Raw genomic sequence first — 18,941 nt, 5'->3', positions numbered from 1 at the left:
ATATTAATATTGACTAAATGATCCGAGTCCACCTACACTGATGTAGCGTGGGACAGGTTTAATACTATGACGAATAAGCAAATGTGCCCTAGCCAAGGTTATTATATCCATACACATAATACATGACAAGGTACTCTTGACACACCACATTCATGCTTCAGAACACAAAGAGGAGCACCCCTCTAAAGGGAAAGTTTGACACACATATATATATATATATATATATATATATATATATAGATGCCATAGGTGTGCCAGGGGGGGGGGGGGTACCAGATGATTTTGCAGTTAAAGAAAAGTTTGAGTCCATTTTCCCAACCGTCACTGCTAATAATAGTATTTTGATTTGTATTTATTATATCTATTACAACCAACAACGCTTTGTTAATTACACCAGGGATGCCCTCCAGGGATTAGCCAAACAGCTGCAGGCTACATCTCAAATGTCCTTCCAGAATAGAATGGCCTTAGACATGATTCTAGCTGAAAAAGGGGGTGTATGTAAAATTTTGCCCGACACCATGACATGTTGTACTTACATCCCAGAAAACACAGGCCCTAATGGTAAAGTCACCTTAGCCATAGAAAAATTAAATGAGCTCTCTGAAGAGTTAAAAAGGAATTCTGGGATAAAAGATCCCTGGGAAAGATGGTTTGGTTGGATGACAGGATGGCAAAAAGCTTTAATGCATATTGGTATAGCAATACTAATTTCTCTTTTTATCTTTGCTCTTCTCGTTTGTTGTGTCCTCCCTTGTCTGAGAAAATTCCTACAGAAGACTGTTGATGACCAAGATTTTCAAGATCTCAACTCACCCTGTATACCGCTGCAAACTATCCCTTTTGTTGATAAAGTGCAAGAGTTCTAGGAAGGGACCAGTTTAGGGACAGCATCCGTCTGTGATGGGTAAAGTCTCCGTGCGGAGAAGTGGTGGACAAGCCACCATGGGCCACCCATGGGAGTGAAGCGTTCGAGAGCCATGCTGACGGATGAGTTAGCCTACTAGGGTCAGATTAAGGGACAGAATTGCACTTTGCATTAACACTTAGCTAGCGGCCACGGGGTTTCTGTGCCTTTGGGCTAACACGTCTTCTGGTATTAACAAATAAAGTTTATCTTTTAGAATCTAACATTTCATAGGGGGGACTGATGTAGAATTATTAAAAACCTGTATTGAACCTGTGTCGAATTTTTGCACTAACTCCATTTTAACCCACATTACCTGACAGATCCCCCATTTTAAACTACATTACATGACAGAATTTCCCAGCAACATTTAGTGTAATGAATAGAGACTGTATTTTCTATAAAGACATAGCTGACTCCGGAATTATTGAATCTCCTGTAACATGCAACAAAGTATAACCAAGGCCAAGGCCAAGGCCATGAGAAGCAGGCCTAATGAAATGTTCTATTCATAAAAGAACCCTGCACCTGACCACGAGTCTGACATCACTAACTACCCAAAATGATGCTCAAGCCCCCCTTCCCACCGAGTAAGCCTCATGCTGGGAGAGATGGCGCTTGAGCCATCTGTCCACACCCGTGTCCAGAACAATACCACCTCCCGGTGGGAGGACACCTAGCTAACCACTTAGTTCTTGATCCAATTAATAATATTGATGGGTGGACACTGACATAGCCACTTAACATTTAATCCAATTAATGATGTTTATTCACTGATATCTCAATAATCAATGATGATGTAATTTTGCTCTTATAAGGGTCTGCGAGCCCGCTTTCCCTCAGATGCCATTAAATTTTCTGAAGTTATTTTTAACCTAAACTGCATGTGTCAGTGTTAACTTACTTCTGCGTATACGCAATTTAATCATCTCAGATTTGGACAGGAACAGATAGACATTTAAACATATTTGTTTATTTCTAAATTAATCTACATCAATTGTGTAATTAAAATCTCCAATAGTTAAAGTGTTACAAATGTGCAGCTCTCACACGCTGCTCTTACAGCTGTTATTCCTCATCAATATCAACATTAGGTGGTTTAAATATATCATAACCAATATAACAGATTTCCCTTATTTTACCCTAAGCAGATATCTACCCATAACGCTTCCACATTTTTACTTGTCCCATTCCACTTTCTTAATATTTTGCATAAATTGTTATATATGACACCAATAAAATTAAAGTGTACCTCTTTGTCTATTTGAATTGTTGTGAGATATGACTTTGTAGATGACTAAGTGTATAATACTAATAGGTGCCTGTGTTAAGAAGCCAAATATAAAAATGTATAAGTTACTCACCGATAATAAAAAAAAAAAAAAAAAATCCCAACCAAAAACAAATAAGCAAAAACCAGAAGGTTAATGTAACACTCCAAGCACCGTAACTAGTACAGCATGCAGTAGTGGTTATGGTGCATGAAGTGCCCTGGTCCCCTCATCTTAAATGGTCAAACCAGTTTCCTGCCTCCAATACGTCTGACAAAGAGCTGGAAGATTATAAGCAGGAGCTTATGTTAGCTCTTCTGAGCTAAGCCTTGCAGTAACTTTTTTATGAATGACGAGCAACTGATTGGCTTAGAGCATCAGCTCATAATCAATCAGCGGTGTTCCAACTTGGAAGCACTTCATGTTAAAACTGAATTGAAGACATTGGATACCGCTAGGGACACGGAGATCCAGCGCTGGAAAGGAACCTTTGTGGTTAAGCCATTGGTGAGCGGTATAACCCCTTCGGGTAAGAAAGCGCCAGGAGAATCATGGCACCATGACGACTTAAAGGTACACTCCAGGCAGCTAAACATGTTAAAGGGAAACTATAGTGCCAGGAAAACAAACTTGTTTTCCTGGCACTATGGCTTCTCCCTTTGTCAAGCCACTGCCCCCCTGCATGGTGCAGGACTAAATAACCCCTTCTGTCACTTACCTGTGTCCAGTGCCGATGCCCTCCGCTGCTGGCTCAGTCCTCGCCCCCACCCCTGTCAGTTGGCAGGGGAGACCTCATACGCATACCGGTGATGCTGGAAGTCCTCATGCATAGCATGAGGATGTCCAGCGTCATTTAGACGACCAAAAGTAACCCAGCCTCCATAGCCACCCCCTCTCACATTTTAACATGTTTCTGATTCATGTTTCTGATTCCCAGTCTCTGAAGGAAACTTATTTTTTGCAGCCAATGAAAACAGAGTATTACCTAGTATAAGGAATGCTCATAGCACATACTGCACTGCAGCTAGAACCCATATGTGCTCCTCTTCCTCCTCCCTCCCCGTAATGCATTCTCCTCCGGCCCTGGTCAGCCAACCTCCCTACCCACAGTTAACCCCTTCCCTGCCAGACCCAGTCAGCCAACCTCACTATGAGAGAGAGAGAGAGAGAGAGAGAGAGAGAGAGAGAGAGAGAGAGAAAAAGAGTGAAATTACATTAAATCAGAGGAGGAGCAGAAAATCTGATCAAAGTAAATATTAAAACCATAGGCATGTGCATGGGGTGTGCCGGGGCACACCCTAATCCCTGCAGGCCGCGCTGTGTGCCTCCATGGGCCGGTGAGGGAGATGAAAGATCCCACAGGCAGTGAAGGAGTCAGGAAAGGACCCGGAGAGCTCTTGCCAGCAGCTCTGCAGGCTTCCTCTCGCGAGGTCTGAGCATTGCCATGGCAACACTCAGATCTCGCGGGAGTGAACTCTAGCCCTGCAGGCTAGAGTTCACTCACACTAGGACCAACAGGGATCAGAGATGGCAGCAAGGATCCCCCTCCCAGGCAAAAGGTAAGAAGGGAGTGGGGCTATTTCACAATCTGTACCCCTACCCCCACACACAATCCCTCCAAACAAATTCACACAGTACACAGCACCCTCACCCACAGCACACTAATATCACCCACCCACACACACACAGAGCAGTGTATGTATGTGTGTGTATGTATATTATACATTATATACACACACACACACACACACTGTGTGTTTGTGCTTGTGCTTTAGGGTGCACACCCTTATGCAATAGGCTGAGCATGCCTATGACTAAAACAGGTACTTCTAAAGTTAATTTTGAAAAAAAAAAATTGTGAAAAAGTTATGGTGTCTGAAGTGTTCCTTTAAATAACTGAAATATGTAGCATACGCTATGATAATTAGATTTATAGCCTTCTTTTCCTAAACATTATTCTATAAAATAAACAAACAAAACTAATCTCACCTCTTCTCAGCAGGTAGTAGAGCAAGATGATTCTGCTAGAATGCCTGAACAAAACCCAGCAGTGCAGGCCCAGCTCATGGGCTGAGAGTGATAACAATGAGTCATTCAATAGACTTTAATACAACTGATATCTGTCATGATACAATAGTTGTTTTTATAAACATTGCAAATTAAATATTACACAGCCTGTTAAAGATTATGTAAACGTGATCACACCAATTCGTAATGCACACTCCCAATAGGGTCGTCACTTAGCCGGTATTTTACCGAGACAGCCAGTATTGGAGGCCAGTGCTGGTATTGCAGTAATACAGGCAAAACAAATGTTTCTCACTATAAACTGAGATTAGATGCAATACCGGCGCTGGCCAGTAGGTGGAGAGAGACAGGGATAGGAAGTTACATCATCTCCCTCCCTGCCTCTCTCTACTCAGTGATCCGTGGGGAAGTGGCTCTGCTGAGAGAGTCCAGCCACCAACTCAGTTAAGTGAGGGATGGGGGGAGACAAATGGAAGGGTAGTGTGTAACAGATAACACAGGGGGTACAGGGGAATAAGAGATATATAGACATGGGAACACAGATACATGGGGAAACTGGGAGACACACAGACACTAAAGGAAGACACAGACACATTGGGACACTGGGGTACACAGGGGATCCTGGGAGACAGAGAGACAAAGGGACACTAAAGGGAGACACAGGGACACTATGGGGATACTGGGTGATCCTGGAGACACAAAGACATGGGAACACAGACACTAGGGGACACTGGGAGACATGGGGACACTGGGAGATCCTGGGAAACACAGAGACATGGGGACACTGACACTTGGAGAGATGGGAACAGTGTAAGACATATGGAAACTGGGAGACATGGAGACACTAGTTGACACTGTGATACATGGGGACACAAACACTAAGGCAGGGGTTCTCAATCTTGTCCTCAAGGACCCCCTACCAGTCCAGGGTTTAGGAATTACCTGGGTGTGTCTAAGGTGTTTAGAAAAAGGGAAAAGAAACACCTTAGACTCTAAGGTGTTTTTTGGGGTTTTTTTCTAAACACCTTAGACACACCCAGGTAATTCCCAAATCCTGGACTGGTAGGGGGTCCTGAGGACTGGGTTGAGAACCCCTGCACTAAGGGATACTGAGATACAGGAGGACACTGGGAGACATGGGGATACAAGGATACATAGTCTCCCAGTGTCCCTATGTATCACGGTGTTCCCATGTATCTTAGTATCCCCTAATGTATGCGTCCCTGAGACACTAGGGCACACTGAGACACTAGGTAACACTGGGAGACATGGGGACCCTGCAAAACTAAGTGAGACATGAGGACATTGAGACACTAGGATACATAGAGTCCCCATGTCTTCCAGTGTCCTTTTGTATCCCAGTGTTCTCTAGTGTCTCAGTGTCCCCATGTATCTCAGTATCCCAATGTCTCCCAGTGTCCCAGAGACACTAGGGCACACTGAGACACTAGGCGACACTGGGAGACATGATGACACAGACACTAAGAAACAGTGGGATACATAGTGTCCCTATGTTTCCCACTGTCCCAATGTCTCCCAGTGTCTGTGCCCCTGAGACACTGGGAGACATGGGAACTGAGACACTAGGGGACACTGGGAGACTTAAAGACACTGCGCTGTAAAACAGTGGGAGCAATCACTCTTACAGCAAAATCAAACCAAGTAGTTTTTTGCTGATTTTAAAGAATTTTCAGTTATGTCACTCCTTGTAATTTACATATTGTAATGTCACGCATGTATAATTAAGTATGCAAATTAGTATGGCTGGTATTTTATTTTTTTCAATGGATTCTATGGAACTATAGTGTCAGGAATACACATTTGTATTCCGAACACTATATAGTGTTCTTTTAATATATTTTCTTTTAATATATTTTCTTTCCCTCTTGCCACTATATTTCTTTTTTTCTCTCTACGGACAATTTTATATTCACATCACTCCCACAGGAATCTCAATTATGTCAAACTCCCTCATTCCAAGAGTTGGTCAGGGCCCAGCTGAAATGTAGGATGTGTAGTACAAAGTCTTGAGTTATCAGATTCACTTTTCAACTGAAGTAGTATACCTTTCTTGCTTAAAATCCCTCTAACTAAAACAAAACTCTTTGCTAGATTATATAGTGTACAGCTGAGTTTCTCAATGCAACTTTGTTTTGTTTTTTTAAATATACACACATTAGCATATAACCCCAAGATTTATGCTATTATGCAGGTAAAGAGAATTTACTAAATACAACATCTAATGTTTTATCTTTTAGAATTACACATATTCATATTTTTTATAATTTTACTAAATGGCTGAGAGCCCTTGTATTTGCACGGTTGTCTTTGGAACAAGGTAATGCTAACTTTATAAACAGGAACTTGCTTTTATACGCAAGTTAAAGGTTCAATCAGGTTTTTAATTCCCCATTTTCATGAGCTTTTGCACTTTTTCTTTTGCAACTGCTTCCATTGCATGGGGTCACTGGGCAAGTGTCCCGCTGTGTTTTAGATTGATGTCTCTTTAAATGAGCCCAGGGCACACTAACATTGAACAGAAGGCCGATCCAATGACATCAGCAAAGTGGAACATTACACAATAAAATCAGCAGGCTCTCTGTGAGCCTATAAAAGGATAAATGCCAAAAACAAATTGAAAACATTAACATTGAGTTAACCCCTTTAAAGGGTTAACAGTGTGTTCTAGTAATCTATAAGCACCCTGTGTAAATGTCTATTAGTATATTTTCAAGAGAAGGAATTTTCACATACAATTTCAACCCCAAAACACACATTTCAGATTTAAACAGGAAATTGTCATTGCTCTGGAAATTACATAATTAAATAAAAAAAATCTCCTAAATTGAATATAAAGCTTTTTTTAGATCCTCCTTTTCCTTTTCAATGTATAATAAAATGTAATAATTGACATCATAATCTAGTTCAATCAATGCACATGGTTTTGTTTTCCTCCTTTCTCTCTGCAGTCAGGTGCAAAGGGTACAGACAATGATTGACAGGGAACCAAGATGGAGGTAGATAGTTTTAGGCTAAATATATCAGTGTGAATAACTACATTTTCATATCACAGACACATTTGTTAAATAAAGAAATAAGTAAAAATCATATGTGATGGTTTCCCTTTAAATTTGGATATTGGTAATAGTATATACTTTACTGGTTAGTCAACAAATAAACCGCTCCCTTTCTCTCTGTTCATTCCCACACCGCTAACTCTCAGTTGCAGGATTTTTCAAGTACTGCCCCGTTCCAATGAAATTCTCCTTGCCATCAGCCTCTCCCCCTTGCCTCCTGTCTTCTAAGGAGCCACTGAAAGCACACTGCTACCTCAATACAGTTTCCCTCTCTGTTCCTTTGCTCCCATAGCCCAGCTCTCTCTTTTTCCACTGCTCAGTTCTCCCACACATCACTTTTAAGAGATTATTTTGGCAAAAAGTCTAAAATAAAACGCTTATTCCACCACCATCAACAGCTCCCTTGTGGAATTCTGCTATGCCCTCTCTGATGTCATGGGATCACTGGATGATTGTCCAATCCAATTCTTATTCAGAAGCATTGTGGATTCTAGGCACATGTGCGTCTCATCAACTGCCAATGAAATTTCTTTCAGAGAGAATAATGGAACATTAGGATTCTCTATGAAAAGCCATGTATGAATGGGCATGAGGACCAGGAAGTAGTAGTACTGGCTTTCCCATGCAAAGAGCTTGGAGCCATAGCTTCAAGCTATGTTGTCAAGTCTTCAAACAATAGAAATACGTGGCATTGGACAACAGAGGATGGAGGTAACTATGAATGACGTTGTTATTGGTCTTTTAAATTACAGTGGAATTGCCTCTGTTCTAAATGCAAGTATTTTTTAATGTAGTTGCACTTTCAATTACTTTTTCATTGCAAACACATCCTTTATTGTACATGGTGTACAGTACTTTATGGTAAAGTAAAATATTCCCCACCCACCAGCAACAAAGAATAGTCCTTGATAGTGTTATCCCCTTTGTTACTTTAATAGTTAGCCTTTATTAAGGGAAAGAACAAGAGATATTACACCTCGCATTTGAGTTACATGTGTACTCATTGTATCTTATTTTCTGGCTAAATAGATTTCAGCTTTCTTACACTATTGTCAAAATGACAAACAAGACAACCATAATAAACAAATCTAATAATATAACAGTAATACAATATTTGTAAGGTTGGAGGTACATGCAATGTTGCAAAGATAGACATCCAAGAAAGAAGAATTGTGGTAGCTGTGATGTTTAAACATGTAGCCCCCGTGTCCTTTCGATGCTGTAATTCCTTTATGTACAGGAGTGTCCAACCAGCTCTATTAGACATGCACTCGTTGAACCAATGAATAGGATGACAGTGTATTTTTTATGCCTGCTCTATATATAACTGCAGTGGTACTGAATGCACAAATAAACTTCTGTTTTGTAAGTGCTGTACGCTGTGGATCACTTTAATAACTGAAAAGACTTGTCAGCAGTGTTCTTATTTTGATCCCGTCACCTGCAGACCTCTGCATACAGTGTATTGGGCCTTGTTGGAGCCCTCTTCATACAGTATATTGGACCTCACTGAGGATTATAAACTGCCATAGTAGATCATAGAAGAGTAATCTATTCAATAACTTGATTGACAAAAAAGCATAGGCTTTACTCCTGAGTAGGACCACTGAGAATAAATACGGTAAACAGTCAGTTTTTCTACAGGCTATTGTAGTCTGTAGGTAAGCACAAGTACGCAAATATCAAATTTGACTATTCCAATAAAACCCAGCAACAAGTCAACATCAATAGGCTTCCTTAAACCCCAGGAGAACCAGGACCAGTGCTACCGGTGCTCAAGTTATTAAATTCTTTCAAGCATTAAGCAATTCCAACGTCTATGACTCACTGCCAGTTGATCAAAGGATGCAAGTGAGAAATAAAAGGGGCAGAGAGAACAAAATAGTTTAAAAGCAAAATAAAAACAAAACGGCTTACTATAAAAGGGTGAGCTAAAAACGTTGCGATACCTCACGGTATTTTAAAAAAATAAGAAAAATAGTATATATATGTTTTTTCAGAGGCACCCAAGTATTAACATTTTGATAACTTTGTAATGAAAGTACAAAATAATTTTCCTATATTCATTAAAAAACAAACAAAAAAACCTCCCCCCCCACACTAACAAATTAAGTTGCATTCACACACTATACACACCAGCTGCATGTGCACAAACCGACTCTCCATACATTTCATATTTGCATTTACACTTATTCTCCATTAAAATACATTTCTGCATTCACACATCCTCACAGTGCAAATACAAACATACATTCTCACACATACACACACACTCAATTAAAAACAAACATAGAAAAGTTGGACATAATATTTGCCCAAAGAACCACTCCACGCAGCATAATAATCTACGCTTCTTGTCTCCCAATATTTTCATCAGAGGGGTGGGTGGGTCACTAAGATTTTAAGAAACTGAGAGAATTGAAAGTGGGAACCGTTTAACACAAAAATCTATGTAAATAGGTAAACTATTGGTGCTTAGAGTGTCTCTTTAGGGTAAATGGGGATCTGCAGATGCTAGGGCTCTGGTGCAAACATTTTCAGCATCTTACGGTGAAAGGACAGAACTACTGCGTCACGGAGTGTTTTAGGAAAGAAAAAAAATGATTAAAACAAACAGATATCACAAGTGGCTTGAGAAATTCTGAGTCTTGAATGGTGGGCTGCTATACTTTGAAATGCTCAAACCTATGTTGTGTTTCAATCTGGCTCTGCCAATATCACATCAAATGTTGAAGTATTTTTTTAAATTTTTGTGATTTACCACAAGGAATAAAGATAAACAAACCATTAAATATAAATTACAAAATTAGGATTTTTATTTTGGAATGTTAGAAATAACATACTTTTTTTTTTAACATTTGCATAATGAGAGCTTAAATATTCCAATATTTATTTTCGGTTTCTTATTATAAGCAAATCTCTTATGATGCTTAAAAAACAAAAAATATACATAACAAAAGACACCGGAGTCTATTCATTAAACCATGAGTCTTAAGGACTTGCTAATTTGCAATCAGTATTAATACATATTTGTTTTTACTCTAATTCAGCTATTTTTGCCTTAATTATGCAAACTCCATCACAAGCCCTCACAACAATGCATGTGTAGTGAATATTGTCCACTCCGTTTAAAGTTATTACTTTACCATGATATCTGAAGAACAGAACAAATATTGTTAAGGTATGAAGAATGTTGTAGATATTGTTAATAAACAGGATTAGTATGTTTTAGCCAAAATAATCAATGCTGACAGTTTTCTAAAGATGCTTACAGAACCTATTAATTAATCAGAGCACATTAAGACAAATACTAGCCTGTATTAAGTTCTGCAGACTTTGCAGGATAGGGTTTACAATTAGACCCGGATAGAATTGCTATTAGTTACACAATATTAAAGAGACACTTCAAGAATCATAATGGGTTACGGTCCTTGAATATAAGTACCCAATTTCTCTCAGAAGAGAAATGTATATGCATATACACTTGGACAGCTCTATCTATGCTGCATATCTCAAACCCCCTGCTCGGCTGAGATGTATAGGATATGTTCAGAACCCTCACTAAAAACAATAGGAATGCAAAGATTGGCTTAAAGGTATCATCAATCTCCTAATTTTCCTGGTTATTAGCAGCAAATATAGAGATGGAGTGTATGTATGTTTGTATAAATATATATATATATATATATATATATATTTTTTTTTTTCCTTCTTGTAATATTTTAATTATCTATAGAAGGGTGTTAAACGTGATGTTAAAAGGGACACTCAGGGCACCAATACACCTTTAATAGATTTTGACCTCCTTTACATGCGGTATTTTTTTGCATGCTCAAATCTTAACCTTCTTAGCCACACCCGCTAATGCCACAAAGACCTTATTAAAACATATGCACACAGTCTCAGCCCCAATAGCACTAATTAACAGATTCATTTAAAGCCTGGCTGTAAACTATAAACAGATAGTGACATTGTTACAATATATCTCCCTGGGTGTCTGCTACTTCTTTTACATAAACACTATAAAGATTTGAGCATGCAAAAAAAATACAGCATATTAATGAGGCCAAAACTTATCAAATGCATTAAAGTTGTATTTGTGCCAGGTGTGTCCCTTTAACCGAAGCTTGAAGTGTCCCATTATTGTGATAACCTGAAAAGGCAATAAAAAAAAATAATTTTCTTCTAAAATAGTTAATACCCTCGGTTAGTGTTTTTCAAGAGAGGGTGCTTTAGAAGATTATATTTTATACAGACACACACAACACAGATTGTCTGCTTTTATGATGCTTTTACAACTTTCTCACATTTGACATCTGTAAATAAACATTAACAGATCAGAAGCATAATAATAAATATGTGAACCAATTTTCCAATCCCAATGTAATATGTGACAACAAGAAACAAAGAAAAAACGATTAGTTCTTACAATAGCTTGACCTGATCTGCTTGCATTTGTGTTAAATACCAGACAATAGCTTTCTTAGAGTAGCATTGGACCATCAAAATGCTAATGGAGTTAGCCTTCTTTGGGCTTGACAAATAGAACAGAGAAGTTAAACAAACAGCATACAGATCTGGAAGGTAGATTACCAAGGCATAAAGAGGCTTCCCTCTGTTCATGCAGATGGCAAACCGCAATAATAAATCTTTAAACGCCAGGAAGCATAGACTACGCACTCTCTCTAGAAAACTAATAAAAAATAAAAAGGTAACGTTCATACTGTTTCAAGCAGCATTGATTGTAAGAAAATCCTGAGATATTCATTCATCATTATCTGTAGGGGGAAAAAAAAAAAACACACAAATACTAACGTTACCACAGAGAGAAATAAACTGAAATTATATAAACAATCAACAGAATAGCAAAGAGATCGAAACAACTGGCTGTCATGCTCTATAAATCTTTTTATGGAAATCGTTTAAGGCTTTTACAACCCTTTTTATTTATTTAGAACACACAAAAAAAAAAACAACCAAAAAAAAAAACAAACCCTGTAAAATACGGTAAGTTTTAAACTTACCTAGCAACTCTCCGCTACTGGTTTCCATGGTCTGTTAAGGCTTCCCTTGTGAAGTCCAATCTAATTTCTCACAGAGATGCATTTGATTGGACTGATTTTCCAAACTCCATTTATACTGTAGGGAGGCGGGGAGGAAGCACTCCTTGGGTGGGAAAGGAGATTCCAGCTTCCCCTTGCAGGCGCTCTCCCAGCGCTGGATGCAAGGGTAGAAGCTCATTACGTCTGTCATAAAGGTCCAAAGTGCGGAGACGATAAAACATTTTTGCACAGAATTGACATTAGGCAGTTCAGAACAGAAATCCAGCTGCCTAAGTCATGTGTGCCAGGGTTGTAACCAATACACACACAAAAACGAATTTATATTTTTTTGGCTCTGACCACACTGCCCTACAGTTGTTGGGCATGTGCACTAAATGAATCCAGAATGAAGTATACATGGGTTAACATTTAAAAACAAAGCATAGTTATGTTAAGAAGAACCTGCTGTGTGTTCTAGTTCTCATATTGCTTACTCAATAGGTACAAAGCATGTAATCAATTTGCAATATTGATTGTTTTCTTGAAAGTACATACAGTACATATAGTACATATACCGGTAGTTGAAAAACGGAAAAAAAACCAAAAACTAATAAACAAATAAAAACCTACTATATTGATTGTGGTAGTGACCACACAATCCTTATTTTGTGTCTGAAATGTAAGTTGATCAGACACAGAAACGCTTACTGCATTCTCCACCTTGTGTTTGTCTGAGAAACTGCAGTCCGCACAAAAGGATTCTTAATAAACTCTGATAACCAAGGAATCAATACAGATTGGGACAATAGCTAGAATGTAAAACGTCAGCTGTCATTAGTACATTAAATCTATATGGGGACAGCAGAAATATAAGCCGATGTCAGGAAAACAAGAAACAAGAATCTCAAAACAAATTGCTCTATGTTGGTGCAGATGGTTGGTGGTACACACCACCATAAGAGCATGCAGATGCCATAAAAATGCACACTGCCATAAAATGCACATTCCATGTTGTGCAAATGGTTAAAATCAAGAGCCCAATTGTATAATGCGGCATACAAACAAAGGCTATTATTACACATTACTATTCGTTCATTTAGATGGTTTCGTAATCTCTGAATTCCTGACAACTCACACATTAGTAAATAACCCTGACAGTGAGCTTAATTTGCTAGATTGCTGTACATTATAATCAAATGGATGTTTTAGGTACTATGTGCATGTGTATTTGTTATTGTAAGAGATTGAGGGGCTGACTGCCACGTGTTCATTCTTGTCTGGCAACAGGAACCACCACAGTGATTCTTCAGGTAAGGTCTTGCGCTCTACCCACTGAACTGGCCGTTATTAACCCCCATGCCAGATCATTTTCCCCCTCTGTCTGCTACAGATACACTTTTTGGCTACTTGCGTCAAAGTGAGAGCTCTCTACTACTTTAGAGGAAACCAAGCCATTGTCTCTGCTCCTGGAATACATGAAAGACCCGGCTTAGGCCACTGTTCAAAATGAAACATTGTCCAATTTATTTTTAAACTGGCACTAGCTAGGGAAGAGGGTACGACAAGAGGCGAGTAGGTCTACCAGTGAATGTGTGTGTCAGTCTCTTCTGTGTGTAGATATGTGTAATTGTCCTGTGTGTGTAAATGTGTAATGTTAATTATCGAGTCATTTCTGAGTTGCAAATAGTTCAGAACTTAGTATGGACTCCCAGCAACACAAGAGGTTGAAAAATCCTTAGAATCAGATGTCCCTGGGGGTTTTGGACGTTGCAGAAATTCTGCACTGAGGTAAGCAACAGCTTTTCAGTGACATCATAAAGGAATGGAAGCTAGGTGTGAGGCATTGCATAGATGGGATACCCCATGGTCTTTTACTGTAGAACATAATTGAGCTATCCTCCAGATCTATGATATTGCAGTGGAAGACTCTTTCTAACTGAAAACAGTACTTTCTTGGCAAAATCTGTAGACCCTTTTCCAAAACTTCAGATAAATGTGATTTAAAAGGTTCCTCTATTCATACTGGTTGCTGGCTAGATAATGGCAGGAAGGTTACTTGAAGGTTTCTAAGGTTGCATGGACTTTGATAGTCATTCTAATTATAGTTTGAGTACCTCTGTTTGGTTTTAATGCGGAATTGTGATTTTTCTCTTTAGCAATGCCAACCATTTGGGACTAATGTCTCCCCCCCTTGGGGGTTTGATCAACCTGACAAATGACCGGGCCATCTTTTTTTAAGGGGGAGGGTAGGGATATTTCTCATTAGCCATATGGGCACTATACTATACACAGTGCTGCTTCCTGTAACACAAGTACAGATAAACACTTTAATAACACTCATTCAACATTTATTTTCTTTGAACACCTGACAGATCTTACTCTCATTACTGTATACACTTAAAATATTTCTGTGTAGATTCAGAATAAAAATACAAGATAATATTTCAGCCATTTATTTGTTTTCTTTATTGGCTATGTTTGTTTTCCTAAAAAAAAAGCTGCTTTGTTGAACTTAATGTATGCTTGTACCCATTGTATCATTGCACATCACTATGGAATATACTGGTGCTTTTAAATAAATGCTACGATAATTGTTTTTGGTTTATTTTTCCTATTGCTTGCTAAGAATTTATAAGGATTGGACACATTATGTAAACAGCACTGAACAAATGACATAACACATTCTGCTTAGATGATAAACTCTTTATCAAGAACTATCCAAGTGAAAGGTGTATTCTTAGCTTCTGTTCATGAAAACCGAGAACGGGAGTCGTACCCAAACACACAGGAAAGAGGAAACCCACAAAAGATAGATGAGAAAGACGTATTACGAGCCTTAGAATGGCTGGACTCAACGTATAATACAACAAGAAACAGGGTCAAGACACAATCAAGGACAGGATAACAGAAATACTCAGTCAATACGAAGCCGGGTCAGGATAACAAAAATTACGAGTCAAATATGAAGCCGAGGTCAGGATACCAGAAATCACAAGTCAAATACAAAGCCAAGGTCAAACACAGGAAATCACAAGATCTTTCAAGATTCTTTTCTTTCAGGAAGTGTTCCGGAGGATTGGAGGAAGGCAGATGTGGTTCCTATATTCAAAAAAAGGGTTCAAAAATCCTTGCCTAGAAATTATAGACCTGTGAGCTTAATTTCTGTGGCTGGTAAAATATTTGAAAAAGGTTATTAAGGGATAATATTCAAGAATTCCTTGAGAAGAACATGGTTATCAGCAAAAATCGGCACGGTTTTATGAAGCACAGGTCATGTCAAACTAACTTGATTGCGTTCTACGAAGAAGTAAGTAGAAGTATAGATCAGGGTGTTGCAGTGGATGTGATCTATTTGGATTTTGCCAAGGCATTTGATACAGTTCCACACAATAGATTAGTGTTCAAACTCAAGGAAATCGGTCTAGATGAAAATGCTTGTTCTTGGGTAGAACATTGGCTTAAAAACAGAGTACAAAGAGTCGTCAATAATGGTACATTTTCAAGCTGGACAGAGGTGGCAAGTGGTGTCCCTCAGGGGTCTGTTCTGGGACCCCTTCTATTTAACATGTTTATAAATGATCTTGAAGACAGCATTGAAAGTCATGTTTCAGGGTTTGCAGATGACACAAAACTTTGTAAAATAATACAATGTGAGCAAGATATTACTTTGCTGCAGAGGGATTTAGATAGACTGGGGGACTGGGCACTCAAATGGCAGATGAAATGTAATATTGAAAAATGCAAAGTTATGCACTTCGGCGTAAAGAATACACAAGCAATGTATACCCTTAATGGAAGCGAATTAGGGATAACAACACAATAAAAGGACTTGGGAATTGTTATAGACAACAAACTATGCAACAATGTGCAATGTCAATCAGCAGTGACCAAGGCCAGTAAGGTATTGTCATGCATGAAAAAGGGCATTCATTCTCGGAACGAGAATATAATTTTGCCTCTTTATAAATCACTGGTAAGACCACATATTGAATATGCTGTGCAATTTTGGGCACCTGTTCTAAAGAAGGATATTATGGCACTAGAAAAAGTGCAGAGGCGGGCTACAAAATTAATAAAAGGAATGGAACATATCAGCTATGAAGAAAGGTTAACAAATTTAAACCTATTTAGTTTAGAAAAACGTCGCCTGAGAGGGGATATGATAACATTATACAAATATATTCAGGGCCAATACAAACCATTGTGTGGAAATCTATTTACAAACCGGACTTTACATAGTACAGGAGGCCATGCGTTTTGACTGGAAGAAAGAAGATTTCATCTAAGGCAAAGGAAAGATTTTTTTACTGTAAGAACAATCAGGATGTGGAATTCTCTGCCTGAAGAAGTGGTTTTATCAGAGTCCATAGAGATGTTCAAACAGCTACTAGATGCATACTTGCAAAAACAGAATATTCAAGGATATAATCTTTCAATGTAGGGTAATAACTGCTTGATTCAAGGATAAATCTGACTGCCATTCTAGGGTCAAGAAGGAATTATTTTCCTAGCTTGTTGCAAAATTGTGCTTCAAACTTTTTTTTTTTGCCTTCTTTTGGATCAACAGCAAAAAACAAATGTGAGGAAGGCTGAACTTGACGGACGCAAGTCTCTTTTCAGCTATGTAACTATGTAACAAGGGAACCTCTAAGAGCACTAAATGATGATCCAACATAACCCACAATAGGGCAATGAATGAGGGCTAAAACAAGCCTTAAATAGGCTTTTTACCCATGTTCTGATAGGTCCACGTCATCACTGCAAGCCAAAACAGATTAGAACCGCAATGATGATGTGGTCACTTTAAGAGTGGGCGTGACAACAACATCCAGGCTGCACTGCCTTAACTGCCATGCTCCAAAATGTCGGATGCCTGTCTCTTGCAAACTCATGGCAAGGGCCCCACGCAGAGGATACCGCATCACTCCACAGCGGATTACTTGAGGAGGCTCCACAAAATTTTCCAGCACTTCTTGCTGAAAATGCAGCAACGACTCTCAGCCCCCAAAGTCTACCCCCACCTGGAAGATAGAGAAGCTTAGCAGCGGAAGGGGCCTACTGGGAGAAGCACAAAGGGTAGGAAACCTGCTTGTCCCAAGGCGCAACTAGCTAACCTGAGAGCTACAAGGGGCTTGCCGGCCCAGCTGGGCCAACAGAATCGCAGGACAACCCAGGACAAGTGGCGAAAGACGGCCTGACTCTCCAACCGCCCACAGCAAGGGGTGAAAGTGAAAAACACCAAGATCTATGGGGTATCGAAAATAGCTCTCTATCAAGCATGGGAATGGAGGGGCTCACAAATCCGAAAAGCAGCAACTGCAAGCAATGTACACAAATGGGAACAAAGAGGCATAGGCTGACTTTGACCAAAGGACTGGGGCCTAAACCCTCAAGCCGCTCAAAAGCAGGCAACCATTATCTTAGTGCAGATTTGTTTATATCAATCTTTCTCCCTCACTACTAAGCTAACTAATATCAAGATTGTATGGTGCATTATAAATTAGACCTAAACCTGAGGCACTATCTTATGTTCTTTCTCTTTTAACTTGACTTTGCTCACACTTATTAACACTCAGGACATAACTCTGTCGCAAGCAACATTAACCCATAACAAATGTGCTTTCTAATGCCTTACAACGGTAATCTTTGTCTGAAGCTACGCTTACTCTAGCTGTTGTGGCACTGTAAACTTGTGTGTATTTTCTTTGCAAAACTAAAATAAAGAATAAAAAAAAAAAAAAAAAAGTGGGCATGATGTCATGTCGAAATCTATTTATAGATGTCCCGCCACGCGACTGTGTGTTTCGGCAAGACCAAGCGGCAGGAGGAGGTATGGACAGATCGAGGGAGGTGAGTCTCCCTCAATGTGCCGTGCGGAGAGGTATGCACGGCTCGGCGGAGGTAAGTAATGCCACAATTTTACAGATAACTAACATGTAGAGTAGTGTACTTGATAAAGAACTATACAAATGTTCCCTGCACCTTTTATACAGTCAGGGGTACACAGTTATAAACGATGGAGGACTTCACTGATTACTTACCTTCTTGATAGGCTCCATCTGCCATTACTAAACGGAGAATTTTGTGATACAAATGCTGGTGTTCACTACCAAGAATCTGTTGTACAACTGTAGAACATGTATCAATATTTTCATCTTCATCTTCATGAATAGCCTGAAACAAGTGCAGCAAAATGTAACATCCACCATGCAAATCATAAAAGGTTTGACAGCACTACACCATTATAAGATTCAGTAATACACCCTGTTCCAAATTATTATGCAAATTCTATTTAAGTGTCAAAAAGATTAAATATTTTGTTTTTCAGTTTAACTCATGGATGGCATTGTGTCTCAGGGCTCTTTTGATCACTGAATACAATCTCTGATACCTGTGATAATTAGATTGCCAGGTGAGCCCAATTTAAGGAAAAACTACTAAAGGAGGGTGTTCCACATTATTAAGCAGAGCACCATTTTCATGCAAGATGGGGAAGAAAAAGGATCTCTCTGCTGCCAAAAAGAGTGAAATAGTTCAATGCCTTGGACGAAGTATGAAAACATTCGATATTTCACGAAAACTTAAGCGTGATCATCGCACTAGTAAGAGATTTGTG

The 18,941-nt window shown here is 39.1% G+C and overlaps 1 protein-coding gene and 1 long non-coding RNA gene across 2 annotated transcripts in view; both read right to left on the bottom strand.

The window, feature by feature from the left end:
- Window positions 1–10,077: 10,077 nt before the first annotated feature.
- LOC134614421 (uncharacterized) lies at window positions 10,078–10,958 on the bottom strand. The gene is made up of 2 exons (XR_010091250.1): window positions 10,802–10,958; window positions 10,078–10,766 (listed from the first exon to the last, which is right to left on the bottom strand). It is a non-coding gene; the product is annotated as an uncharacterized LOC134614421 (long non-coding RNA).
- Window positions 10,959–10,973: 15 nt separating this feature from the next.
- The window catches only part of NEK1 (NIMA related kinase 1), a 115,672-nt gene continuing 107,704 nt past the window's right edge, over window positions 10,974–18,941 (bottom strand). The window contains exons 33-34 of the mRNA XM_063458188.1: window positions 18,367–18,499; window positions 10,974–12,061 (exon numbers count right to left, since the gene is read on the bottom strand). Of these exons, the coding sequence (XP_063314258.1) occupies window positions 12,048–12,061; window positions 18,367–18,499 (147 nt within the window). The 3' untranslated portion in view covers window positions 10,974–12,047. The remainder of the gene's footprint in view (window positions 12,062–18,366; window positions 18,500–18,941) is intronic.

Source organism: Pelobates fuscus, chromosome 6 (genome assembly GCF_036172605.1).
Source record: "Pelobates fuscus isolate aPelFus1 chromosome 6, aPelFus1.pri, whole genome shotgun sequence".
In the NCBI taxonomy this organism is placed as follows: domain Eukaryota; kingdom Metazoa; phylum Chordata; class Amphibia; order Anura; family Pelobatidae; genus Pelobates; species Pelobates fuscus.
This window is presented reverse-complemented; position numbering and strand designations above follow the sequence as displayed.